The 26,983-nt window shown below is 37.7% G+C and overlaps 2 protein-coding genes across 3 annotated transcripts in view; both read left to right on the top strand.

The window, feature by feature from the left end:
* Positions 1 to 20,300, top strand: part of plekhh1 (pleckstrin homology domain containing, family H (with MyTH4 domain) member 1) — a 50,374-nt gene extending 30,074 nt beyond the window's left edge. For both annotated transcript variants that reach the window (XM_082143196.1, XM_082143197.1), the window contains exons 18-30: positions 1,852 to 1,963; positions 2,178 to 2,290; positions 10,186 to 10,362; positions 10,474 to 10,571; positions 11,212 to 11,389; positions 13,060 to 13,215; positions 13,304 to 13,401; positions 13,509 to 13,650; positions 13,723 to 13,862; positions 14,487 to 14,616; positions 14,780 to 14,863; positions 16,989 to 17,135; positions 17,564 to 20,300. In XM_082143196.1, coding sequence (XP_081999322.1) covers positions 1,852 to 1,963; positions 2,178 to 2,290; positions 10,186 to 10,362; positions 10,474 to 10,571; positions 11,212 to 11,389; positions 13,060 to 13,215; positions 13,304 to 13,401; positions 13,509 to 13,650; positions 13,723 to 13,862; positions 14,487 to 14,616; positions 14,780 to 14,863; positions 16,989 to 17,135; positions 17,564 to 17,746 — 1,758 coding nt within the window. In that variant the 3' untranslated portion in view covers positions 17,747 to 20,300. The remainder of the gene's footprint in view (positions 1 to 1,851; positions 1,964 to 2,177; positions 2,291 to 10,185; positions 10,363 to 10,473; positions 10,572 to 11,211; positions 11,390 to 13,059; positions 13,216 to 13,303; positions 13,402 to 13,508; positions 13,651 to 13,722; positions 13,863 to 14,486; positions 14,617 to 14,779; positions 14,864 to 16,988; positions 17,136 to 17,563) is intronic.
* Positions 20,301 to 21,386: 1,086 nt separating this feature from the next.
* Positions 21,387 to 26,983, top strand: part of slc25a21 (solute carrier family 25 member 21) — a 96,789-nt gene continuing 91,192 nt past the window's right edge. Inside the window, exons 1-2 of the mRNA XM_082143333.1 lie at positions 21,387 to 21,929; positions 22,129 to 22,210. Coding sequence (XP_081999459.1) covers positions 22,144 to 22,210 — 67 coding nt within the window. The 5' untranslated portion in view covers positions 21,387 to 21,929; positions 22,129 to 22,143. The remainder of the gene's footprint in view (positions 21,930 to 22,128; positions 22,211 to 26,983) is intronic.

The following is a 26,983-nucleotide window of genomic DNA, read 5'->3' as shown; positions in this document are numbered from 1 at the left end:
CCCAGCGCAATTGACTTTGTACACCGACGCATGTATCATTCCTATTTTGCACCCGCGCAAAGCGGACTTTTCCCTCCACAGAAGCACGTCGGTTAACTAAGAAATACACTTGCGCTCCCTGGGCGGTTCAGCGCAAAGAGGAGGCGTGTTCCGGCGCAAACGTTCCTTCATGCTATTTTGCAGGTTTAGAAAACAATTGCGCCACTAACCAGGAAAAAATAGTTTAAAGTCAGTGGCGCCGCGCGTTGCGCATGTTATTCATATGCTATTTTAAGGGCGCATGCTTGGCCATAATCACTGTAGCGTGTGCACAACGCGCATACACTTTGATTCTCTCATCTACACAGAAGCAGCAGTTTTCATTTTTGCAAATCATACATTATTAAGATAGATAGATAGATAGATAGATAGATAGATAGACAGACAATTTATTATAAAAGCATTCATCTAGCTTACACATTTACCCAAATTATCATACGCCTGTTTAACCGAAGTTAATTTGGGTGGGTTTTTTCCATCCCCAACGTCACTTCTCTGTGTTTTACGGCCCTGACGAGAACGTCGGTATCCTCGGCTGTGAACCGCTCCTGGCGCGCGCCTGGCAAATCCGCCGTTATAATAGGAATCCGCTTTAGAACAAGCGCGCCTGCTCTTAAAGGGAATGTGAGATGTCGCTCTGATTGGTTTATTTCACGTTACGCCCAAACCACACCTATGAATAATGAAGCTACTTCAGACCAACCACTACTTTGCGCCTGGCGCAAGAGTCATTTATCCCGCCGGGAAAATAGCAACAGCGCCGGAGATCCGCCCACAAAGTTGACACTTGCGTTTCAGATCGTTAAAATAGGGCCCTATGTTAGGATAACAGCATTAAACAACATTTGAGACAGATCAACTTATCAACTAATACCATCCATAAAACAAGATTTTTTGGGGGGTTCGTTAAGATTTTGTAATGTTTTTGAAAGCACTTTTCTCAAGGCTACACTGATGTGTTAAAAAAAATACAGTAAAACAATAGAATTGTGAAATATTATTACAACTTAAAACAGCTGTTTTCTATTTTGAATATATTTAAAAATGTAATTTATTCCTTTAATTTCTGATTTCCATTTAAGTTTTTCAAGTTGAAGTGTACGTTTTTTATCAATCCAATTACAAGCGGATGATGCGGAATACTGGTTTAAACGGGGGCTAAAAAGTGTTGAGCTTGCCCAATTTCGAGCACTTCTAGAGGTAGTCGAAAATGCATTTGACTGGATTGCTTTCATAGTTTTTCATAGTTAGGATTGCTTTTTCGTAATCTTCTACTAGGAGTTTTCTTAGTAGGAAAATACGAGTTTCCTAGTAGGAAATTATTGTAGTTTATTGCCATTACTCGGAAAATTTGACACATACTCCCTCTCAAATCATATTTCCTACTAGGACTTCTGAGTTTACTAGTAGGAAATATGATTTGAGAGGGAGTTTATGTCCAATTTCACGAGTAATTGCTGTTTCAATTTCACGCTCATGTGGTCGAATGTGTTCGAACAGTCACAAAAAAACGCCTACTGACGTAATGCGTACATATTATGGGAAGCGCTAGCCAGACAGGATTTAAACTTTGTCGGCTGAAGACCCAAGTTTGGTTTGAAGACGAAAAACGTACCAAGCACAATGTTCTTTAGCCATTCCTAGACCCTCCCCTCGAAGAAATCAGGACAGAAGTGATTGAAAGTGACAAAAGAGAAAGATTAAAACACCAGGTGTAAACGGGAATGTCTCCCTCGTCTACTTGTGATTCAATCGACCAAAACACATCTTAATACCAGGTGTTAACAGGGTCTCTTGCTGTCTTTCTCACAGGACACCTGGCTGTACCACCTGACTGTCGCGGCGGGCAGTTGTGCCAGCCTGAGGGTGGGCACCGAGTACGAGCAGCTGATTGGCAAGCTGTTGGATGTCGATGGAGACCCAGGTCAGAGGTTACTTTGAAATATCTACTTCTATAACACGTACAACTGCTTAACTGCTTCTCAAGTCACACGACAGACTGGATGGTTTCAAATTGGGATAGACAGATAGAATGACTCCATCTAGACCCCAGACAGTGTTTACGACCAGTTCTGATGGCAGCTGTTGTGCCATTTTAATTTGTTTTTCAATCTGTGTTTGTGTGTTGATGTGTGTAGACTCTGCTCAGTGGAAACGTGAAGTGCTGTGCTTCAGTAAGGAGGGTCTGCGCTACCCCCTCACCACGCTGCCCTCCGAGGCACTTCAAACCGAAGCTCTCAAGCTCTTTAAGGTGAAAGCTCTCGTCGGTGTCTTCTCTTTCTTTCTCAGTGTCCTTTATCCTTCTTTCTGCTTTATTCACATTCACACATCGCTCAAGTCTTGATGTCCTCTTGTTGTCTTTATCTCCCTTGAAGAATCACTCCCATCTCTCAAACTCTTCTATGTTGTCCTCATCCTCCTCTCCTGAGAGGTGATGGTGCCGTCCTGTCCCTACTGTGGACTCCCACAGCAGGATCAAAGGCAGTGATGGGAGGGCTTGTGCTCATTATAGCACAGGAGATAAAGAGCTGGATTTGGCTCTGATTGACATAAAACCTCTCTGCGGTGTAGTCATGTTGGGGAAGCTGCTTTGAAATTAAAGCTTAACAAGATACAAGCTTGTTCGTTCAATTCATGTTAATGAATTCAAATTAATCTCATTTTGAGTCTGAACAAGACAACAAACAAGCCTTCTCAATTTAAAAAGTAATTTAACAAATCAGATATTTTATATAAATGGTAATCTGCTGACCGACTAAACGAGAGAAGGCATTTCGTTTGTTCAGTTCGTCATGCGAGTCTCATTCACAACAATTAGAGAAAAGTGGCGTAATAATTATGAATGTATAAAAATGCCAATGAAACAATTAAAATGACAATGTCATAATCTGTGTGATTTTAGTATCATTTATATACTATTTTGGATTGGGTTTAATTGATATATTTTCTAAAATTTTAGTTTGTTTCAGTAATTTTGTTATTTGGTTAATATTTTTATTTAGCTTTAATTGCCTTTTTATTTCAATTTCAATTTCAAAAATTGAAATGTTGATTTGGTAGCTATCTGAAATCAAATGCGCTTAAGTTTTTCATATAATATTTATTCTTGATATTATTTCAGCTTTATTTATTTATTTATTTATTTATTTAATTTGTTTTAGTAAACAGTAACAACACTTCTCATAAAGTATTTAGATTATTGTATTTTCCATATCATAATAAAAAATTAAGGCTCAGCAGTTCAAAAAACAGGAAAACTGCTCTGTTGTCACTTGTGGGTGAAACACTTTCTTAGTAGATTTGTAGATGCAAATTTTAATAAATGATAAGATCTTTTGGTTGTGAATAACTTTTTTATGTTTTTTAATGATTCAGTTGAGTGAATGATTCAGTGACTCAAAACACAATAAGAAAATCACTTGACGGCACTTAACCTGCAGAAAGAGTCACTAAACGTATCAGTAAATGAATGAATGAATCATTTTGTTAAATAGATTAAAAAGACTTGAGTCTCAAGGATGAATCAAAATCCTTACATCAGAACTCTTAGTAGTATGCAAGAGTGCACGTGATATACTCACTTAAGTGTCTCTCAGATCACTCGTTTTTAAAGCTACATGTTACAAAGTGTTTTGCTACTGTTATTCATAATGCAGACAAATATAGTTAGTATAGTTCCTCCTCAGCAGTGGCTCTCAGCACTTTGTGTGGGAAATGGCACTAGCCCTGTAACGTCTCGTTTTGAGGACAGGCCTAAACATTTCATTTTGAGTTCAAAGAGGATCGCTGACAGTGTTTGGAGAGATAGTCTCATTCCAGTTGCTCGTGGTTTCTCCCCAGGCTCCCATTTTCTATTGAGAACCCTGTTCTCCTGAGGTTTACAGACATTATGCCCTATTGACAGTTCAATGGCGTATCCTCGAGAGCTAGCATCATACGCAGCCCTCGGTGCTCTTTGAAGATCAGAGGCACTATTTAGGTAGTCATTTGATACTGAAAGAAAATGTCTCCCACTCTGAAGTAATGAATGGGGGGGTCGACAGCTACATCCTGACTTGATTTAATTTGCATTGTAAGATTTTCTGTAAGAGCAGAAACGGAATGTTAATAAGAAAGTAAAGCGTGTTGTTGCATGCGCTGACTGTAGCAGCTGTGTGTGGTGATGTGTTGTGTGAGGTGTTCGCCATCTGCTGGTTGCTCTGTTCTCATCGGAGACACTAGTGCCATGAATCCCAATCTCGTTTGGCCTTTTAGGTTTGGTTTAGGTGTGAGGGTTTGGGTTAGTAGAATAAGTTGACATGTAGTTGCAAAGTTTCTTATAGTCAGTAGAATGTCTGTATGAGGAGCATCACAATAAAGAGTTAGCAGATATTAAGCAGACAGTCAACTAATACTCTAATGAGAGTTGGTTGACATGTAGTTGCGAAGTTACTTATAGTTAGTAGAATGTATGTCGGGGAGTTTTACCAAAAAACTTGTTTAAAGCAATTTTGAATTAATGTTGGTTTCATATTGTTTTCAAAAACTTACACCAATTTCAAGAAAAAATTAAAGCTGCAAGCAGCGATGAAAGGGCCCTCGCACCCGTGCCATCGTCACTCGTTGGCTTTAGGAAGACAGAGCATGGTTGGGCAATGTGCATTTAAGGAGGTATACAGTATATAGTAGTTGCTAGCATGTTTAGTATGTTTTTAGCATGCTTAGTACACAATAGGTATGTGGTTAGTACTGCATTACTGTGTTAACCAGTTCAGTTTCTGTTGGCAGTAGGTGGGGTTATATATCTGAATATTGCTTTGTAGATGTGTTCAGTGCAGGACTTTTATGAAGTATGTGAAGTTTGGGGCAGATTGGATATTGTATGTTTGAGTTACAACAACTTCCTTTAGCATTTCTAACATGCTTTAGAACTTAGCTATGTGTTTCTAGCATGTTTCTTGCATGTTACATATTAAGTTTGGGGCAGATTGGACATTCCATGCCTGTGTTACAGCAAATTCCTATTTAATTGCAGCAATAGCATGCTTTAGCAATTAGCTAAGTGTTTGCTAGCATGTTTTAGCATGTTTCTAGAATGTTGTTAGCATGTTTAGCACTTGCTGGCACTTTTTTATATGTTATTAGGAGTCCACAACAGTGTTTAACATGTCACTTCCTGTTGCCAGCAGGTGGCGCTTTGACTGTAACTGAATATGAGCATTGTAATGTGTTCAAGACAGAACGCTTATCAAAAGTGTGAAGTTTGGCGCAGATTGGACATTGCCTTCTTGAGTAACAACAACATCCTGTTTCATTATATTAGCATGCTTTAGCACTTAGCTTAGTATTGCTAGCATGTTTTAACATGTTTCTAGCATGTTTAGAAGTCAATGGTATTTTTAACATGTTGCTAGAACGGCATCAACGTGTTAAACATGACACTTCCTGTTACCAGTAGGTGGCGCTATTACTATAACTGAATATTCTCATGTAGATGTGTTCAGGCCATGACTCTTATCAAACGTGTGAAGTTTGGGGCAGACTGGACATTCCGTGCCTGTGTTACAGCAAATTCCTATTTAATTGCAGTATTAGCATGCTTTAGCACTAAGCTAAGTGTTTGCTAGCATGTTTTAACATGTTTCTAGTATGTTGTTAGCATGTTTAACACATGCTGGAACTTTTTTATATGTTATTAGGAGTCCACAACAGTGTTTAACATGTCACTTCCTGTTGCCAGCAGGTGGCGCTATGACTGTAACTGAATATGAGCATGGTCATGTGTTCAGGACAGAACGCTTATCAAACGTGTGAAGTTTGGCGCAGATTGGACATTGCCTTCTTGAGTAACAACAACATCCTGTTTCATTGAATTAACATGCTTTAGCACTTAGCTAAGTTTTGCTAGCATGTTTTAACATGTTTCTAGCATGTTTAGAAGTCAATGGCATTTTTAACATGTTGCTAGAACGGCATCAACGTGTTAAACATGACACTTCCTGTTACCAGTAGGTGGCGCTATTACTATAACTGAATATTCTCATGTAGATGTGTTCAGGCCATGACTCTTATCAAATGTGTGACGTTTGGGGCAGATTAGACATTCCGTGCCTGAGTTACAGCAAATTCCTATTTAATTGCAGTAATAGCATGCTTTAGCAATTAGCTAAGTGTTTGCTAGCATGTTTTAGCATGTGTCTAGTATGTTGTTAGCATGCTTAGCACTTGCTGGCACTTTTTTATATGTTATCAGGAGTTCACAACAATGTTAAACATGTCACTTCCTGTTGCCAGCAGGTGGCGCTATGACTGTAACTGAATATGAGCATGGTCATGTGTTCAGGACAGAACGCTTATCAAACGTGTGAAGTTTGGGGCAGATTGGACATTCCATGCCTGAGTTTCAGCAACTTCCTGTTTCATGGCGAAACATCGAAATTTGTCAGGCCGCCGAGGACCCGCCCTTCGACGAAAACTCAAGATCTTCGCAATTTAACGTCGCAAAGGCCTTAAGATTACACTCACCAAATTTGAAGATGATCAGATTAAAACTGTAGGAGGAGTTCGTTAAAGTATGAGGCATGAAAATGGCAAAAACTGCACAAAAATCTGAGAGGAAGTTGAAAATGGCTGACTTCCTGTTGTGTTTAGGGCTACGCTCCAAGAGACTTTTTTGTAGGTATTAGGTCCTTACATGTATGTACCGAATTTCGTAAACGTACGTGGAACATAGCGGGAGGCGCACTCCGTTGAACTTTTATAGGTGGCGCTATCGAGCCATTTTGCCCCGCCCAATTCTGAAACCTATATCAGATGTAAATTTTCGCCAGTTCTGACACGTGTGCAAAGTTTCGTGAGTTTTCGAGCATGTTTAGGCCCTCAAAAATGCGATTAAATGCGGAGAAGAATAATAATAATAATAATAATTAAAGCTGCAAGCAGCGATGAAAGGGCCCTCGCACCCGTGCCATCGTCACTCGTTGGCTTTAGGAAGACAGAGCATGGTTGGGCAATGTGCATTTAAGGAGGTATACAGTATATAGTAGTTGCTAGCATGTTTAGTATGTTTTTAGCATGCTTAGTACACAATAGGTATGTGGTTAGTACTGCATTACTGTGTTAACCAGTTCAGTTTCTGTTGGCAGTAGGTGGGGTTATATATCTAAATATTGCTTTGTAGATGTGTTCAGTGCAGGACTTTTATCAAGTATGTGAAGTTTGGGGCAGATTGGATATTGTATGTTTGAGTTACAGCAAATTCATATTTAATTGTAGTAATAGTATGGTTTAGTACTTATAGTGTTTACTAGTATGTTTTAGCATGTTTCTAGTATGTTGGTAGGATGTTAAGCACCTACTGGCATTTTTTTTATATGTTATTAGGAGTCCACAACAGTGTTTAACATGTCACTTCCTGTTGCCAGCAGGTGGCGCTTTGACTGTAACTGAATATGAGCATTGTCATGTGTTCAAGACAGAACGCTTATCAAAAGTGTGAAGTTTGGCGCAGATTGGACATTGCCTTCTTGAGTAACAACAACATCCTGTTTCATTATATTAGCATGCTTTAGCACTTAGCTTAGTATTGCTAGCATGTTTTAACATGTTTCTAGCATGTTTAGAAGTCAATGGTATTTTTAACATGTTGCTAGAACGGCATCAACGTGTTAAACATGACACTTCCTGTTACCAGTAGGTGGCGCTATTACTATAACTGAATATTCTCATGTAGATGTGTTCAGGCCATGACTCTTATCAAACGTGTGAAGTTTGGGGCAGACTGGACATTCCGTGCCTGTGTTACAGCAAATTCCTATTTAATTGCAGTATTAGCATGCTTTAGCACTAAGCTAAGTGTTTGCTAGCATGTTTTAACATGTTTCTAGTATGTTGTTAGCATGTTTAGCACATGCTGGAACTTTTTTATATGTTATTAGGAGTCCACAACAGTGTTTAACATGTCACTTCCTGTTGCCAGCAGGTGGCGCTATGACTGTAACTGAATATGAGCATGGTCATGTGTTCAGGACAGAACGCTTATCAAAAGAGTGAAGTTTGGCGCAGATTGGACATTGCCTTCTTGAGTAACAACAACATCCTGTTTCATTGAATTAACATGCTTTAGCACTTAGCTAAGTTTTGCTAGCATGTTTTAACATGTTTCTAGCATGTTTAGAAGTCAATGGCATTTTTAACATGTTGCTAGAACGGCATCAACGTGTTAAACATGACACTTCCTGTTACCAGTAGGTGGCGCTATTACTATAACTGAATATTCTCATGTAGATGTGTTCAGGCCATGACTCTTATCAAACGTGTGACGTTTGGGGCAGACTGGACATTCCGTGCCTGTGTTTCAGCAAATTCCTATTTAATTGCAGTATTAGCATGCTTTAGCACTAAGCTAAGTGTTTGCTAGCATGTTTTAACATGTTTCTAGTATGTTGTTAGCATGTTTAGCACATGCTGGAACTTTTTTATATGTTATTAGGAGTCCACAACAGTGTTTAACATGTCACTTCCTGTTGCCAGCAGGTGGCGCTATGACTGTAACTGAATATGAGCATGGTCATGTGTTCAGGACAGAACGCTTATCAAAAGTGTGAAGTTTGGCGCAGATTGGACATTGCCTTCTTGAATAACAACAACATCCTGTTTCATTGAATTAACATGCTTTAGCACTTAGCTAAGTTTTGCTAGCATGTTTTAACATGTTTCTAGCATGTTTAGAAGTCAATGGCATTTTTAACATGTTGCTAGAACGGCATCAACGTGTTAAACATGACACTTCCTGTTACCAGTAGGTGGCGCTATTACTATAACTGAATATTCTCATGTAGATGTGTTCAGGCCATGACTCTTATCAAACGTGTGACGTTTGGGGCAGATTGGACATTCCGTGCCTGAGTTACAGCAAATTCCTATTTAATTGCAGTAATAGCATGCTTTAGCAATTAGCTAAGTGTTTGCTAGCATGTTTTAACATGTGTCTAGTATGTTGTTAGCATGCTTAGCACTTGCTGGCACTTTTTTATATGTTATCAGGAGTTCACAACAGTGTTAAACATGTCACTTCCTGTTGCCAGCAGGTGGCGCTATGACTGTAACTGAATATGAGCATGGTCATGTGTTCAGGACAGAACGCTTATCAAACGTGTGAAGTTTGGCGCAGATTGGACATTCCATGCCTGAGTTTCAGCAACTTCCTGTTTCATGGCGAAACATCGAAATTTGTCAGGCCGCCGAGGACCCGCCCTTCGACGAAAACTCAAGATCTTCGCAATTTAACGTCGCAAAGGCCTTAAGATTACACTCACCAAATTTGAAGATGATCAGATTAAAACTGTAGGAGGAGTTCGTTAAAGTACGAGGCATGAAAATGGCAAAAACTGCACAAAAATCTGAGAGGAAGTTGAAAATGGCTGACTTCCTGTTGTGTTTAGGGCTACGCTCCAAGAGACTTTTTTGTAGGTATTAGGTCCTTACATGTATGTACCGAATTTCATAAACGTACGTGGAACATAGCGGGAGGCGCACTCCGTTGAACTTTTATAGGTGGCGCTATCGAGCCATTTTGCCCCGCCCAATTCTGAAACCTATATCAGATGTAAATTTTCGCCAGTTCTGACGCGTGTGCAAAGTTTCGTGAGTTTTCGAGCATGTTTAGGCCCTCAAAAATGTGATTAAATGCGGAGAAGAATAATAATAATAAACAGAGCAATTCCAAGAGGGTCCTCACACCATCGGTGCTCGGGCCCTAATAAACAGAGCAATTCCAAGAGGGTCCTCACACCATCGGTGCTCGGGCCCTAACTATTGTCTCTTTATGTAATGTGGTGTAAATATCAAGTAAAAAGTAATAACATATTTTTTCTTACGTCTTTTACATACTTGAAGGCTAAGGATTTTTTGAAGATTTCAATCTAAATTGAAATAAATCAAAATACATTTAAAATGAAATATATAAGCAGTCACACCACATTATATTTTTCAACCTGAACTTACTTTGCCTGATTGAGTTATTTGAAATTTTAAGGGACTTTTTTTTATGAATAACATTTTGTAATGTATTTTTGTATAAATTAATAAATAGGACAAAATGTGAGTGTTGTGTCATTGACCCACATGCATACAAATACGTTTTTTTTTTTTTTTTGGCCCTGTTAGTCTTGCCAGCTTTTCATCAATGTGCTGGTGGAGTCTCCCTCAATTGACTACCACACCTCGCTGGCCCAGAATGCACTGCAGGTGTGCCTAACACATCCAGAGCTGCAGAATGAAATGTACTGTCAGCTGATCAAACAGACCAACTGCCGCACTCCTCACAACTATGCCCTCACACAGGTCAGTGTCATATTTGTGCAGATACACACTTCACTCTGAATCATCAGATCAAGTGTTGTATATCTCTCCTCTCTCTCTCTCTCTCTCTCTCTCTCTCTCTTTCTTTCTCAGTGCTGGCAGCTGTTGTCATTGTGTGTGGCTCTCTTCCTGCCTCAGCATCATTTCCTGTGGTACCTGAGACAGTACCTGCAGCAGAACGCAGATCCCAGGTCACTGGCCATACTGGCCCTAAATCCTCCTATCAATTCAAGTATATAGTTATATATCTGACTATATAGTTGTAAACCCAAATGTATATTTATGTTTGTAATTTATACTAATAAATCTGAATATATATATATACAGTAGATTGTAAATAGTTGTACTATTTATAATTAAACAATTTCTAACAATTGTATATTTTAAGAATTTACATTTTATATATCTGTAAATCAGATTCACAATTGTATTATCAGACTTACAACTATACACTACCATTCAAAAGTGATTTTTAAAAAGTTTTTGAAAGTCTTTTATGCTCACCAAGACTGGTTTATTTGATCAAATATACAGAAAAAAACTTTATATTGTGAAATTTTGTTACAATATAAAACAACTTTTTTCTATTTGAATATTTTTAAATTGTTATTGTTTCCTTGTATAGCAAAGCTGAATTTTTTATCATAATTACAGAAATAATCTTATTACGCTTATAACAAGTTGGAAAAATCTGACAATGAAACTAGAGAAATTATGTTTGGATTTAAGGGCATTTTGTTGTGTTTACTGGAAAAGGACTGATTAGAATAAGGGTTGTGCAGTGATGTCTAATGTACTTGAAAACCTGAGTTTGTTTATGTACACTCACAGGACGGAAGTGGGGAAATATGCTGTGTACTGCCAGCGCTCAGTAGAGAGAACTTTACAGAATGGAGAGAGAGAAGCAAAGCCTTCGCGGATGGAAATTCTATCTATTCTGTTGAGAAACCCCTATCATCACTCTCTACCCTTCAGCATACCTGTACACTTCATGAACAACACTTATGAGGTACACAAACACTTTCAGTGGCCCTTACATTTACCCCAATAAAGCTTACAGTATCATATTTGATACGCACATTTCTAACACCTCTAAATTATGAACATGATCAAAACTTAGCTGAAAAAAACTGCTGTACACCATCTACTACAAGCCTTCTGATTTAGAGATTATACTTTTTAGTAAGTAAAAGGCCTTTTAGCAACTTTTACTTGACTATCCATAGTTTTTTGGAAAAATCATGTTAAAATGTTAGGATCAAATAGGACACACCAGTCTTTTGGGGAATGTTTATTTGTACATCTCTCAATCATCATTTTATTGCTTTGCATTATATGTTTGCCTCCACAATAGAATCTACAGAGCTTTGATCATAAAACTGAGCATTATATATCATCTTACTAAGACATTATTGGGAGGTAGAGAGTGACAACTGATATTTATATGCATTTTATGTAAGTAGTCTGCCATACTGGTATAAAAATTCTCATTGATTTACATTACAAGCTATCAAAATTTCATTTTACTTTTTGTCATATAAATATGGCAACTTTACCAAATTGCATATTTTTGTTCAGTTTGGGCTTCTGAATAAAACCGAGGTGCAACTGTGACAGCTGCCGCTGACGAGTGCCAGGAATGTTTGTAATGGACTTTTTTGAAGTCAAAACAGGGTTCACAACCGATCTAAATATGTATACCTTGGTCCATTTCTGTACATAATAAAGAGTAAACTATATACGATAGCATCTTAGTAAGATATAAGTCAACATTTGAACAGCTTTTTTTTTTTTACACATTTGTATCAATAGATATTTGAGTAAGTTTAAACCCAATACTTGCATTTAAAAGTGAAATTCCGCATTTCCTCGTCGTCACTGGCGCGCAATGCATCTTGGGATAGGCTAGGCTGCAAAGGATCCACTAGTTCTATCCTTCATGGCTCGGGAAATAAAGGATGCATTTATAGGCAGCATTCGAAGGAGTCTTTGAATGAAGTCGTCACGCCGCTTCAAATGCAGCCTTCGAAAGATACAGTCACTGAATTGGGACACAGCTTAAATGAGCCGTGAAAGCCTAGTGTATCAGATGTGATATTTGACAAAAAACACATTATGCAAACTTTTACCTGTTACACCTGATATTTTATTCTAGCTTCATGCATTCTTTTTTTATCAACACTTGAATGTAGGTTAGTTTCATAAAAAAAATTTTTAAAAAGCAACATTTTGGACAAAAAGCGGAGAAAATCAGATTTTTGTGATGCTTCGCCTTCTACAGCTTGTTTATGCTTCTTCTCTTCCTGTATTTTGATCCGGAGATTCTGGACTCTTTCAGAAGATGGGTTATAGCACCCCCTACCATACAAAAGAGAAAACACGGATTGCAGAGTTAAGTTGCAGTCAGGACGGATGAGCATTTACACTACACGTGCAGTGTGCTCACATGCGTTTCTGACTACCTCCATTTGTGGTTGCTTGTGTTCTGGTCAGAACAGGTTTTAGCCCCCATTTATACCTGTATTCAGCACTGACCACTTGTGATCCGGTCACAAAAAATGCATGGTTGATTCCAAGGGTAAACAGGTCCTTGATATATGATATGGAATACATAACAGTAAAAAAGTTTTACTATACAGGATGTTCTTCATACCATCTTATCTTTCTCCACGTCTATAGGTTGTAGGTTTTGATGGTTCGACCACAGTGGAGGAGTTCCTGAACACAGTGAACCAGAGGGCAGGCATGAGGAAACCACAGATTTCAGGCTTTGCTCTCTTCACTGACGACCCCTCTGGCAAAGACCTGGAGCACTGCCTGCAGCCCAGCAATAAAGTATAATATGAAAATTTTAATATTACAGATTTTATAAAGTACATTTTCTTTGCTGCAAAAAAAATATTTTTGTAATCCTCTGGTGCAGATTTGTGATGTGATCTCCAAGTGGGAACAGGCACTGAAAGAACTTCATCCTGGAAAATATGAAGGAACACGGATTGTCCGTCTCACTTATAAAAGCAGGTACGTTTGAAATACGGTGGTCTTGTACGCCAATGAACAATGACATGAACAATTAAGAATGTTTTTATCAATATTTTAAAAAAATTTGTATTCAATCTTCCTCATAGGCTGTGTTTCCGAGCTCAGGCTAAGGGGGAAACTGAGCGAGAGCGCCTTCTGCTGGCCTATCAAGTAAATGAGAAAGTACAACAAGGGCACTTCCCTGTCAGTAAGGAACTGGCCCTGGAAGTGGCTGCGCTGATGGCACAGGTGTGTGTTGATCTAAATCACGTAAGTGTATCTGAAGTGGTGGGTAACAAACACAACTCAATTATCTTTTAGGTCGAGCATGGTGACCTAGACCGGCCAGCAATGTCTCCCGCTGGTTCTCCTCAGCCGAAGACCCAACAGGTCCTTCTGCAGGTACTGGAGCGTTTTTACCCTAAACGCTACAAGCAAGGATTCAGCATGGAACAGCTCAGGTAAAGTCACATTTATTTGATAGAGTACATTATAATCACGTCACATTCATGTTTATTATATTATATTATATTATATTATATTATATTATATTATATTATCATTCATCTTTAGCATTTAATTGTATACTATTTAATTTAATATAATTATATAATATTAATAGAATTAATGTCATAATTATTTTAATAAATAGTATAATCAGTATAATAGTTATTTCAGTATAATTATAATTTATATGATAAATGTAATAATTTATCTGTAGTTTTTTGTGTTAACTTAAACGAGAATTTTAAAAGTTACGAATTTTAAATTAATTGCATGCATTAATGTGTTAACTTTGACAGCCCTAATATATATATATATACTTTTTTTTGCAAAGAAAACACTATGAGTGTATACATATAGATGCATCTATCTACTACACACATACACACACACACACATATATATATAAATATATATATATACATACATACATACATATACATATACACACACACACATATATATAGTATGTATATACTTTGCTTTATTGACATTAATATGCTGTTTTTCTTCATTTAAAAAGAGCTCACTGGATGACACTCTATACAAACACTCTATTTAATAGTAACTTTGTCCCACAGGGACCTCGGTGAGCGTTTGGCCACTAAGTGGTCTGTCCTGGGTGGGTGCACAGCCTCCGAATGTGTGAGAATCTATCTGACCGTGGCCCGCAAGTGGCCTCTGTTTGGGGCCAAGCTGTTCAGTGCCAAGGTAAGTTCAGATGTAGGAGAGGCTACAGTTTCCAGAACCACTGCCAAAATTACGTGGTCGCAACCTCGACCACTTAAAAAGGTTTTCAGATGTACCTTTTCACAAGAGCGCTGTTAAAACATGACAGAATTTCTCCTTTTACTCCCACTCTGTTGGTGCACAGCCATTGCCTCCCTCTTCATTGGATCAAACTCAGGTGTGGCTGGCTGTAAATGAGGATGGGCTGAGTGTCCTGGACTACACAATGGTGAGTGTATGTGGATACTTATAGTTTCAGAAAGTAAGACTACGTTAAAGGAATATTACGGGCCATTTACAACTTAAGCTCTTAAGTGTGCTGTTAATTACCATTTAGACTCCCTCAGGTTGTAAAAACAAATGAAAAACATACTTACAGTAATGTTCTTATAATGGAAACCTACAAGTCAAAAGTGCAGTGCAACTATAATGCTGTTTTGAGAATATAACAATAAGAAGGTATGTGATGTTATTACAATTATCAAGCATAGCGTTAGTTCTGGTAGGTCACGTTAGTCAAGCTCGCATCAGCTGACCCTCAGCTGATCCGCATCTACCTATAGGAATACGACGCCTATCACCGTATACATATATAAGCTCCTTCAGTATTATCAGCAGCTATCGCATTTCTCAGGAGCTAATTACCCTCCTCCATCCCCAGCTCCTCCTCTCGCCCAGTCAGGATTTGACATTCTGATTCCCCTTGAATCAGAATAATGATCGAATAATGTTGTACTTTAAAATCTTGAATTAAATATATTTGCAAATTTTCATGTTGGTTCTGTTGTGTTTACCCCAAGGGGGATTATTGCTGCTCTCCCTGTTCTCGCCCAGAACGGAACCATACCGCCAATCCAAACTGTATGCTAATTGTCAATCATATTTGACGGTAGTGGTCCTTACAGAAGTAAATATCTTTAAATCTATAAGGACATAGCTGAGTCAAAAGGAAATACATTTAGAATACATAATTCAGTGAACTCTAACCGAGCACTGATTGGTTCCTCTAATGCTGTGGCATTAGCCAACCAGATGTACTTCCTTATCCACGTAACCATATATTCCGTACATTTCGATCACCCTGCTGCATGATTATGAAACATTTTGTTTACCCCTCCTCCTCTCTGGTACCACTTGTAGAGATCTGCTCTAGGGGTTTTAATATACTCTTGCAGCAGCATGTCCTTATGTGTTATTTTAACTAAGCTAAACAAATTGTTGTATTTGCTCAGCAGTAGTGTGTGTACATTCCATGCCCCATGCTGGTTAAATAATTCACTCCGAGAGTTGCCACGATTGAACTAGTGTATTACTGGAAATGAACAAATACTTCAATACTGATCTCAACCAATTAACATTTATACCCATTCACTGTTCCAGCATATCCCACCACTTAAAATATATGAATGTTTTAGTGATGTCCATGTGTAGCGCACAACCAGACGTTCATTCACCTAGAAACGTGGTCCCAGCTCAAAAGAACAATTTAATCAGCTATAACAAAAAATGAGCTTCATATTTCTGCTTTTACACCTCTGGTCCTCAAGCTTGCTGGGCCTCTTTTGTAAGTGCACTTCTTTTCAGACCTTTAGCGCCCTCTCTTGGCACGGTGCATTTCTCAATCCTGCTCTTATTTTTCTAGAACTGTATAAGATCTATCTGGCACTGAGGGAGCCACACTGGCAGGTGTGCTGGTTTGAAATGTTTATTGACCTGGAAGTTTCCAAAAGCTGTAGTCCTGATATCTTGCCCAGTTGGCTGTATTCTCACTTGGAGAAGTCTAGCTGTTTTGAGAAAGAATAAACAGGGTCAGGGCAGACTCTGTAATTTTCTATTTTTATGTCTTCTTTTATTTTGGTTTATTTCTTCATCCATTCACTATTCTCACCAGCTCACTGGAAAAAAAAAATCCAAATGGGAACAGAAAGCCAGTAACAGTAAAAACTTTTATATTGTGTGATACATAGTTAAATGTTAAACGGTTGTTTTTATATTTTAAACATATTTAAAAATATATTCCTGTGATGACAAAGCTACATTTTCAGTGTCACATAATCCTTCAGAAATCATATTTAATATGCTGATTTGGTGCTTAAAAAAACATTTATTGTCATTATTATCGTCAATGTTGAAAGCAGTTGTACTGATCAGTAATTTTGTGGAAACTGTGTTGCAGTATAAATAGATATAAAAGTATTTACTATCACTTTTGATCAGTTTAATGCATTCTTTCTGAATAGAAGTATTAATTTCTTTCAAAAACACCCCAAACTTTTGAATGGTAGTGTATACGTTTGTTTTTGTAGAGTCCAATAAGACAAAATTTCTCAATTTTGTGTGCTCTAATTTTTTAGCACCCATTCGCCACATATCCATACCAGTCAGTGATCACCTTCGGAGGCTGCAAGGAAGATTTCATGCTAGTGATCAGCCAGATTAAAGACCAGGCTTTGGGCAAGAAGACTGTGGATAAACTTTTATTTGCACTGGCTAAACCAAAGGTAAGACATGCTAAGTTACAAAAGGGAAAACACAGTTTAACTGCATTTCCAAATGCTGCCAGTAAAGACAGAATTCTGATATATGTGGTGTTTTTAGCATTAAGTTTTATTACCCATCTTAGAAATCTTATCTTAAGTGTGTGGGGGTAAAATCAGATCTTAAAAACACATCTTAAAAACTCATACAGCCCATCTGAAACCACTATCTGAATTACATCTGATGGGAAAAACAGGTGTTACATGATACAGGAAGTGCTAATGAGCTCCACTGAGTGAGGATCTGTATTCGCATTTCTGTGCTTCAAGTCTTTTTTGGCTAGATACAGTAAGAGCAAGTTAAATATAGAAATATCCATCTACTAAAGAGTTTGTACCTCTGATTCTGCTGGTTCATTGTGTTTCTCTCTCTCTCTCTTTCAATGCTGTAGATCCTGGAACTGACGCTCCTCATGGCTAGTTATATTAACTACTGGACCTCCAGCTTACCAGGGGCCGGTAACCAGACTCAAGGCTCAGTGCTGGGGCCTCAAGGAGACCGGAAGCTCTGGGACATCGACAGCCGGCACTTCCCCTCAATGACATACACAACCAAAGGCCCCACTCTCCTTTAAAACCTCAGTCTCCAGGTGTCTGGACACATCCGCAACCTATCGCATGGTCCGCATACACAAACAAAAACACATTTTGGGAAACTTTAGATGATTACATTTGGGATACAGTTCAAACTTTTTGTGTTTGAAGGTTCAAACAATAAACTGGAAGAAAAAAGTTATTTATTGTGCGAAACGGTCAACTACTTGCACACTGTTCGTAGTCCAAATACAAAAAATAAACACATCACGAAGTGGGTTTTTGTAGTAACCCACCCTGAGAAGATCACCCACCGAGTCGGAGTAGATCCAAGAGTATTTTATTCTTGAGTGCAAAAAGATTGGCGCTCATTTTTAAGGAATTAGAGCTTTTAAACTGGACGTCCAGTTACAGACATGGTTTGACTTTTTCATTTGTGCGTAACATGATTTTGTTTCATCTATGTCTTTGTTTGAATTGTCTATGGTTTAGTTAGATTTTTGTTTATATTTGTTCAGGACATTTCCACTGATTAACGGTACATTAATTAATGGCACCATCAGTCATATACAGTTTATACCATCAAGTTTATACAGTGAATACTTCATCAGGCGTAGAAACAGATCATCTCTATTATATTAGCACATATGTGGAAACCAGTTAGCTAACCAGGATAGAAAGGACAGTCTTATGTGGTACAAAACTCAAGAGTGGTACTGTTAGTGTGTCTAATGGTAGTGTAACAGGGTTGATGAGTTCTTCTCATTTATCCAAACAGGAAATGACATCATCAGCACCTCATCAGCAAGTTACAGAGTTTGGGCTAAAAGTTTTAGTTTATGCTCTCATATTACGTGCCATGTACTACCAAACATAATGCTTCATCTGAGCCAATCTGTTTTCATCTTAACATAGTGACAAGTTTTATGTAATACAGTAGTTGCAAAAAGGCACACACATATTTCATATTTACTTATATTAGCCATAGCCTTGCCTTTTGTATAGAGAAAAAAAATCGATGCACACCCCACACATTTCACAACATTACGTTAATATGTGCAGGATCATATATTTTCGTGAAGTTTGTAGCTTGAGAATGGTCATAATTATATAATGATATCCAGTGCTGGGTAGATTACTTACCAATTTGTATTTCATTTCTGACTCCATATTACTTTACAAAAATTGTAGTTAGTATCGTAATCCATTACATTACATATTTAGGGTAATATAATCGGACTACTTTTTGATCACTTTTGACCCAACTCGTTTATCACATTGATTTAAATAGGATAATATTGTACCATATTGATATAAAAATACAAAGAGAAAGAAAATATAGTCCATTCTTTATCAACGACATGAAGTGCATTAAACATTACATAACGTCAGGGTTTCCCAAACTGGGGTTTGTGAAGGAACTGCAGGTGGATTTGTGAGTTAATTGAAAATATAATAATTAAATAAATCATAAAATTTAAAATTTAAATAAATTATTTTAAAATAAAAATTCTAATAATAAAAATGTGTTATAAAAGACAAATGCCTTTCAAAGACATAGCAATATGGTTAAATGACTTACGGAGTGATAATTCAAATAATAATTAATGTGTTCGTCAGAAGTTGATTCGATTTGCAATGTTGAACTTTTGAGAAAAGGCTCCTTAAAAGTGAAATGATTTCTATTAATCCAGAGGTCAAATGCTTTGTGGCCTCTCAATTTTACATGGAATTATAGCCACCCGACTAGTGGCTGGTCGACTGGATGACAGAAACATGAAATTTAAAATGTGAAAAAGAATAATTAGGGAGAATCAATCAATTATAAATGATTTGCTGCCATTGTGTGAATAATATGTAAGCATGTAATCAATAAAAAGTAGCTGTAGTGTGATTTCGAGTATTTTAAAATGTAATCTAATTACAAGTACTTAATCTGGATTACATTATCAGATTCCAAAAATGATGTAATTAGTTACTACCCAGCACTGATGATATCATTATGACATATGCAGTTTTTTAGAAATTAGATTTAAAAAAATATTAAATCGTAGCATAGTTACGACACAGTGAAAAACATTGCATGCTTTCAACCATAGAAAATCCTTTCATTTTCTTTTTTTCACCATAAATCATAAAACTTAACCACAAATACAAGTGTTATCTACTTTGTAAAAGAGAGAAATGCAAAGAATTATGTTTCAGAAATGGATAATTGACAAAGTAGGTAAAGACACACTGTACCCATAATATGGCAGATTCTGAAAGATTTGAGGGTGTAGGGATGAGTTTTGAAAAAGCTGTAATAATGATATGACTTGAATTATTCTATGAATCAAACCACTTTCTCTGAATTTTGAATATTTATTTTGTCATTTAGAAAAATCATTTTTGGTCTAACCAACTTATTTTCTTTAGTCAAGACTTTTCTAGAAAACCTGAGTGTTCCAAGCAGCCAATTGGAAATAATGTCACTTTTGTCATTGTTAAGATTCAAGGCCAAAAATGTGGCAGTACAGACATTCAGAAGTGATGCTGTGAGAGCTTGAAATTTTATATGCCATAGAGATTGTTGCAAATAAAAAGTTAATTGTGCTGCCGTTTCTTTTTCGATTTTTAATTCTTGCATTTTCATTTCAAGGAAAAGCTCGATTTGTGGACTAAATTATATAACACTTACGCACATAATATGACTATTATGTTAAGTTCTTCTTTTCCACTTATGTGAAAAACATGTCTCCATTCAAATATTTATCAAGAAAACCTTTTCGTTTAGGCTAAAGGCTTTCTCTGTCCATAGCAATCACAGTAAAGCCTCAGAAAATGTTTACAGAAAAGTTTGTTTAGATTTACTTGTTCTTATATTGCAGAAAACACTGATTCATAACTGCAAAAGTTCACAGATTTGCTGGCCACCGTGTAGGTTTATAGACGGGGTGGGGTTTTCTCTGCTCTCACACTCCAGGCAGGTCAAAGTGCTAATGGCATTTCCCTGCCAATAGCCTGCTATAAATTCACATTTGAAAATTAAACGGGGAAAAGATGTGTATGTTCTAAGCTAATACGGTAATATGCTCATTATTCAGCCACACTCTCTCTCTAAGCGAGTTGTAACGTTGAATTAGGGAAAGCATGCTTTTCATTGTTGCCTTTTGCAGGAGGGGAAAAAAAATCTGTGGCTCACATGGTTTGGAGGAACCCCAGACTTTCTCAAGGATGTATTTTTATGTTTCACTTCACATTTAAAATGACAGCTTTTAGTTTATGAGACATCAAGTAAACTATTTTAAGCTCCGGGTTCTGTTGTAAAACTCAAACAAAATACAGTGACATATCTGAATGTCCCAGACTAAAATGCATGTTTGAGCTGTTTTAACTAAAAGCAAGATGCACTGACATAGGCTATCTTAAATATGTCATGGCCATTGTTTTGTCTCAAGATGCACACCAGTAATGTTTATTTTTTATTTCTAAGGCACGTTAATGTCATAATTGAACTAAGGCCTAATCCTGGCTTTATCTAAGCCCTGTCTGTGAAACCGGGCCTTTAAGTCATAATGTATGAATTAAAATTGAGGAATGGCATTACATAAAATATTATTTAGCATTTGTTTAAAAAAAAAAAAAACTAACATTTCACAAAAAAAGTTTATTGTTTTAAGTGATAAAACATTAAATATACCATTCAAAACTGAGCCAAAAGGCATTTGAACTTTTGGACGAAAGTGACACGTGATGAACTACACAAATTCCTGATTACTCTTCTAGGACACCTGTGTGAATTTGAAGGGAACTGTCTTCATCTAGGCCTATAAAAATCGCCTTGAAACTACATATATTTACTGAAAATGCCTGAAAACGTTATTTCTGGTAAAAACCTTTAGCAAAACTGTTTGCAGATGAGAATTGCTTAGGTTTTTAATATAACCACAGTGACACTCAGAATGTGAAATGCTGTAAACAAGCAATAGTACCGTATTTATTAGCTTATTATTTCTACTCTATTACATAATTCGTTCGCATTCGCCCTCTGCCTGTGGCCCCAGTGAACTCTGAATCTGTCTCCGAGTTAAAATTAAACTGCATTGCCCAAGAGCGCGCTCACACACCCCGACTCCCTCGTTTTAGCTCGCGCGCGCCAACACGCCGCGTGTCAGTACAGCGCTGCATCTCCGTAACGCGAGGAACTACAATACACAATATTTCCTGAAATCCCAAACTAAAGTAAGGTTTAAACACACACGTGTAGTCCGCAGCACTATATCATGCGGCTTATGACCACATTAACGTACAAACTCATTCCTATAGGCCTTTTCAATGTAATTACGCATTACATTTCACTGAGACTCTGATTAATGATAAAATAACGAATCGGTTTAAAATGCGGCAACGCTGCTATAACATTTTTTCCTTCTCGACATAGGCCCGGAATCAGAAAATGACATCTAAAAAGCAAAGTTTATTGAGAGAGGCGTCTCATCAGATCATTGCGGGTGGATCAGCAGGTAAGACGCCCTTCAACTTTCTATTTCACGCAATCCGCAACTTTGTTTACCAACTCGTTCAGTCTCGCACGCGGCTCGTGCACATTCAGCACCAGTTAGCAGACACTCCAACCCGCCATGAGGTGCGTGTGAAAGACTGTTCGTCAGGTATTTTGCAGTATAAATCTGTTTACATAAAATAAATGTGTTTTGATTTGTAATTTTAAAGTTGACCAACGGACGAATCCTCCAACCGGATGTCTGTCTGGACATGTACGCGGGATACACGCGCGCTTCAGTTAGTTCCGCTTACAAATCGTTCCCTCAGTTTAAGACGCGTTCTCTTCACGGATTTTATGTAATAATAATAACCTATTTAGTTTATTCTTGGCAAAAGTAAAATGTTTCTTTAGCTCATCCTTATTATGTTTACTTGGTTTAAATGCCATCTGTATATTCTATAAGAATGAGTGATATTTTCTTTTAGTTTGTGAATAAATTATTTTTTATTTTATTTTTTAAAGTTCAACAGCCAACAACGCCCAAATGACGCTTGCGTACATAGCACAACAATTGTTTTATTAATTGTTTTATGTAGCAAATATACATCGAGCAGACAAGACGGAAGTCTGCACATTTGTAAAAAGCAATGATGCCAACTACTTAGCAAACTACTAAAAGGCTTCATTATGCATTTTGAGCTGGTCAAAATGTATTGGCAGAGAAATAGGAAAATCTACTCATTAGGTAGCTTTAATAAGAAAGATCCGGTGTTGTGACATTATTTTGTGTGCCATTACAGAAATTAAGTCTGTGTTCATCAAATTCTTTGATGTCACGAGGCTAAAAGAATCTCAATTGTGGAATAATTTTACTCTCTATCAAGCCAGACTGCAAATCTCTGGAATCAAGCAGACTGCAAAGTTTGATCTTATATTGCTTGTATGATGATCTACCAGGCTATTTTAGCAGTGACAATGAAGGATTTTGAACTTAAAGGAGCTGTATGTAAGAAATGTATTTCAATTAATCATAAAATGGCCCTGATATGTCACTAGACATTAAGAAATCATGTTCATTTCAAATACTTATATCACTGACAACAGTAGTCCGGCCAGGATATTGTCATTTAAAAAGTGAAGTTGCAGCCCTCAACTGATGTTGATGTTGTCATCTTGTGTTTTGGCCTGAAGCGCCACCCTCCACCTATCTACCAATCACAAAGTCAGTAGTGTTTCGGCATCGGGGTTGCCAGCTCTGCTCTAGTTACCACAGCTACGTAGCAGCCTACGTTCCTGCTGGATCCTGCAGCCTATCTGGCAACCTCGGGTCAGGGGGGAGGGGGAGGGGATACACCGCTCTACAGTAATTTGAAAGTGATTGCAGTACCAGTTTTGGCCACAATCTTACATACAGCTCCTTTAAGGTACCAGGTTTTAACGTTAAGAAAATTAATGAATAACAACTTGCCCTTTTCATTTAATGAACTTTGCACCATATTTGCACCAAAAATGAAGGTTTGTGTTTCTTTCTTTCTTTCTTTCTTTCTTTCTTTCTTTCTTTCTTTCTTTCTTTCTTTCTTTCTTTCTTTCTTTCTTTCACAGTGGTAGAATAACCCAGTGTTATTAGCTCGCACCTCCTGCACTTGTCATATTCCCTCCAGCTCCCTGTTAACGAGGCTTGGGAGCGAGAAAAGTTAATTTGTGTGTGACCTGGTCACAGGGATTGGATTGGGTCTGTGCTTGGCTTCTCTCAGGCTTGGACTGACTCTCCAAAATTGCTTTTTTTCCCCTTAAGGACACAAGAGTTAATGTCACTGCAGAGCGTTTTATATATCCTACCAGGACTAATTTTACAGCCTTTCCATCCAAGCATATATGGAGAAATTGGGGCATGTGTTAAAGTCTGAAATTAGGGAGAGTTAGGCTGTATCTAATAATGTGATGTCAAGTTTTTTAATCTACCACAAGGGGGAAGCATTGTACCTGGCATTGATTGTAGTCTCAGAGCATTTTTCAACTTTTGGTTGTTTTTCATGGCTTATGGAAATGTAGCAAATGTGACTATCATTCTGTGACAGTCCATCTGTTGTAAAAATCCATACATTTAAAAAAAAAAAAATACACAAAAGCATGTGAGAGAAGGTCATTATGCGACAGAATTACTTGGAAAATGTATATAATTTCATCAATTTGACTCAGATTTGAGTCTTTAAAAACACACATTTTAAATATCCACTCCATCCTTTAAGTATTGTCTCTTTATGAATTAATCAATTCTGTGTTGTACTAAATCAGGTTTTGTTTCTTACAGTATATGGCAGTGTTTAAAAGTACACTAATATTTACTGACATCATGCCTTTTATTTAGGAAATATTCCATCTATATGGAACTATTAGCTGACTCATAAGACAATACACAGTGCACAGTGCAATCCAGCTTTAATTGTGAAAAATGGTCCTGAGTTAGTTTAGCCGGATATTGCGATCTTTGCATTTGCCCAATTATATAAAAAATTCTCTTTCATAAGTGTTCTTAATGGGAACTTATTTTCCTTTCATCATTTATCTTAGTATTATCCAGAAGGTCCGGAAGAACGGTCAGATGTTACCTTAAGTGTTTTTGGTATTGATTTCCTCTCCCTGCCCCTGTTATGCAGAGTAATTTGGTAAGATTTACACAAAAATGTTTTAGTTATGATTAGTTTCTGTGTAAACGTATCCGCCGACTGCAAATGGAGTGTGACGGGAAAAGACAGACAGCCTAAGTATAATTGAACTCAGTCCACAGCAGACCCTCACTTAAAACACACTCAGACCTCTACTGTTTTAACTGGTGCATAAGTGTGAAATAAAGTCTAGGAGCATCAGACGAATAAATCCGTGTAGCCTCAATCGAGAAGAAGAAAGGAGTAAAACAAGATCAAATAAATACAGGTAATTAAAAGGAGAACCCTGGGAGAAATATTCACGTTAGATGTCTGCCGCAAACGACCGTTTCCTCTCCGGCCCACGACTGGCCGCTATACAATCAGAGCTGAATTAGGCCTAATATTTATTTCCAGAAACAATTGTACATGCCTCAGCAGGGCAATGATTGGACATGTTGTGGACAGATGTTTAGATGAGCTCATGTTTGAATGTTGATTTTGGAGGGTTCTTCTAGTCTCCAAATCGCCGCCTAACACCCACTTCTGTGTCATTTTTTAAGACTTTTGTCTTTTTGTCACTGGACACAGTGAATTCTGTGAACAAGCTATAATCAGAGTTCTAATGATATTTTTGTAATTATGCAGAAAGTTTGACTGCATTTGTAGTTCGCTCCTCGATGTGTAGAAAACCGTTTTTTGAAATGGGGCAAAAACGCAATTAAACCATAATAAACATTACAAAAACAAACAGAGGAGATTTATTGACTGCTACGACTAATTACCTCTAGAGGAAATGTGCAGGATCATAATGTCACAAGAAATCAGTTGACTGCAACCAGGCATGAAGTATAATGGTAACATATGCAGCAAGGAGCTTAGACTCTCCAAACAGATCATATACCTCCCACATGTACCTGAAGTAGATTGGAGCAACCCTTAAAAGAGCGAACACCACAAATGTGCGCAATATGCGTTTGTTTACACCACGGATTACTTTCTACTGGTGATAAAACATCACTCCCTCTAAGTCTGACCCATACGCCTGCAAGAACTACTGTCGAACTACTGTTTGCATGAGCCGTATGTGGGTTGTTGCTGTTGTGTCAGCTGTTTATCAGAGCCGGGTCTTGAACGGATGGAGTTTAGTCTGCCGGGGTAATGTACGAGCCAGCCAGGGGCCACCGACGTTATCTTAATGGTATGATTTATGGAGGTCGCACGCTGAACTGAGCAGAGGATCCGCGACAGATGGGGACGTGCGTGGGAGACGTTTCTACTGTAGACGCACACACACATACGCTCATCCATCATGCATTTTGTGTTGCTGTAAGCAATGAGGATAATTGCGGTGTTATGGTAGAGCAGCGTGATTATGATTGTTCGACATGGGAGGCTGTGTCTCGGCTAGCGCTCGTGCTCATTTTCCGGGGGAAATTGTTCAAATGAGGCCTTTGGAGCGAACTGAACAGACTGAAAGGAGCTGGCTGGCTACAATAAATATAATACGTTCTATCACCCGATAACGATGGTGATCTAATCAGTGTTGTTAATGTTAACCACATTCATTTTTGATAAAACATAGGCCTAGTCTTAGTGTTTGAATGACGTATGTGCCATTGGCATTTGAAATGCCTTTAAATGTTCTGAAATGAGTTTTCTATGAAGAAATCCTGGCATATCTAACGTGAGTGGGTAAACGCTGCCTTTAAAGTCTGTTTACTTGTTCCTGGTAAAGAAAAATGTTTTCTTTCACATTCTTTTATTAAACGTAACTACTTATGACTCGGAACTATTATGAATCCGTAGTGAATAAAGCTATTAAGGCAGTGTTTAAGATTAATGTTGTAGATAATGCAGCCTTTCTAAAATCTTGGCCTTAGTTAATGAAGTAATTGGATGCCTGTGAATATAATTAAGTTTACAGCAATAATTGCAAATAATGATAACAACTAAAAAGAAGTGTTTCCATTGGGATACATCAAGATGCTCTCAAGGGTGAACTTGACCTTCACCCTTGATGTCTATGGTCAAAAAAATTCATCAACAGTGTTTGAGGAGGGGAATGATTTTCCGTAATCCAATGCAAACTTGTATTCAATCAATTTTGGTAGGCTACGTACGTACAGTAACGCCCACTTTTCTCA

Source organism: Leuciscus leuciscus (genome assembly GCF_965113295.1).
Source record: "Leuciscus leuciscus genome assembly, chromosome: 17".
Taxonomy (NCBI): domain Eukaryota; kingdom Metazoa; phylum Chordata; class Actinopteri; order Cypriniformes; family Leuciscidae; genus Leuciscus; species Leuciscus leuciscus.
Note: the sequence above shows the minus strand (reverse complement) of the source record. Positions and strands in the feature narration are given on the sequence as shown.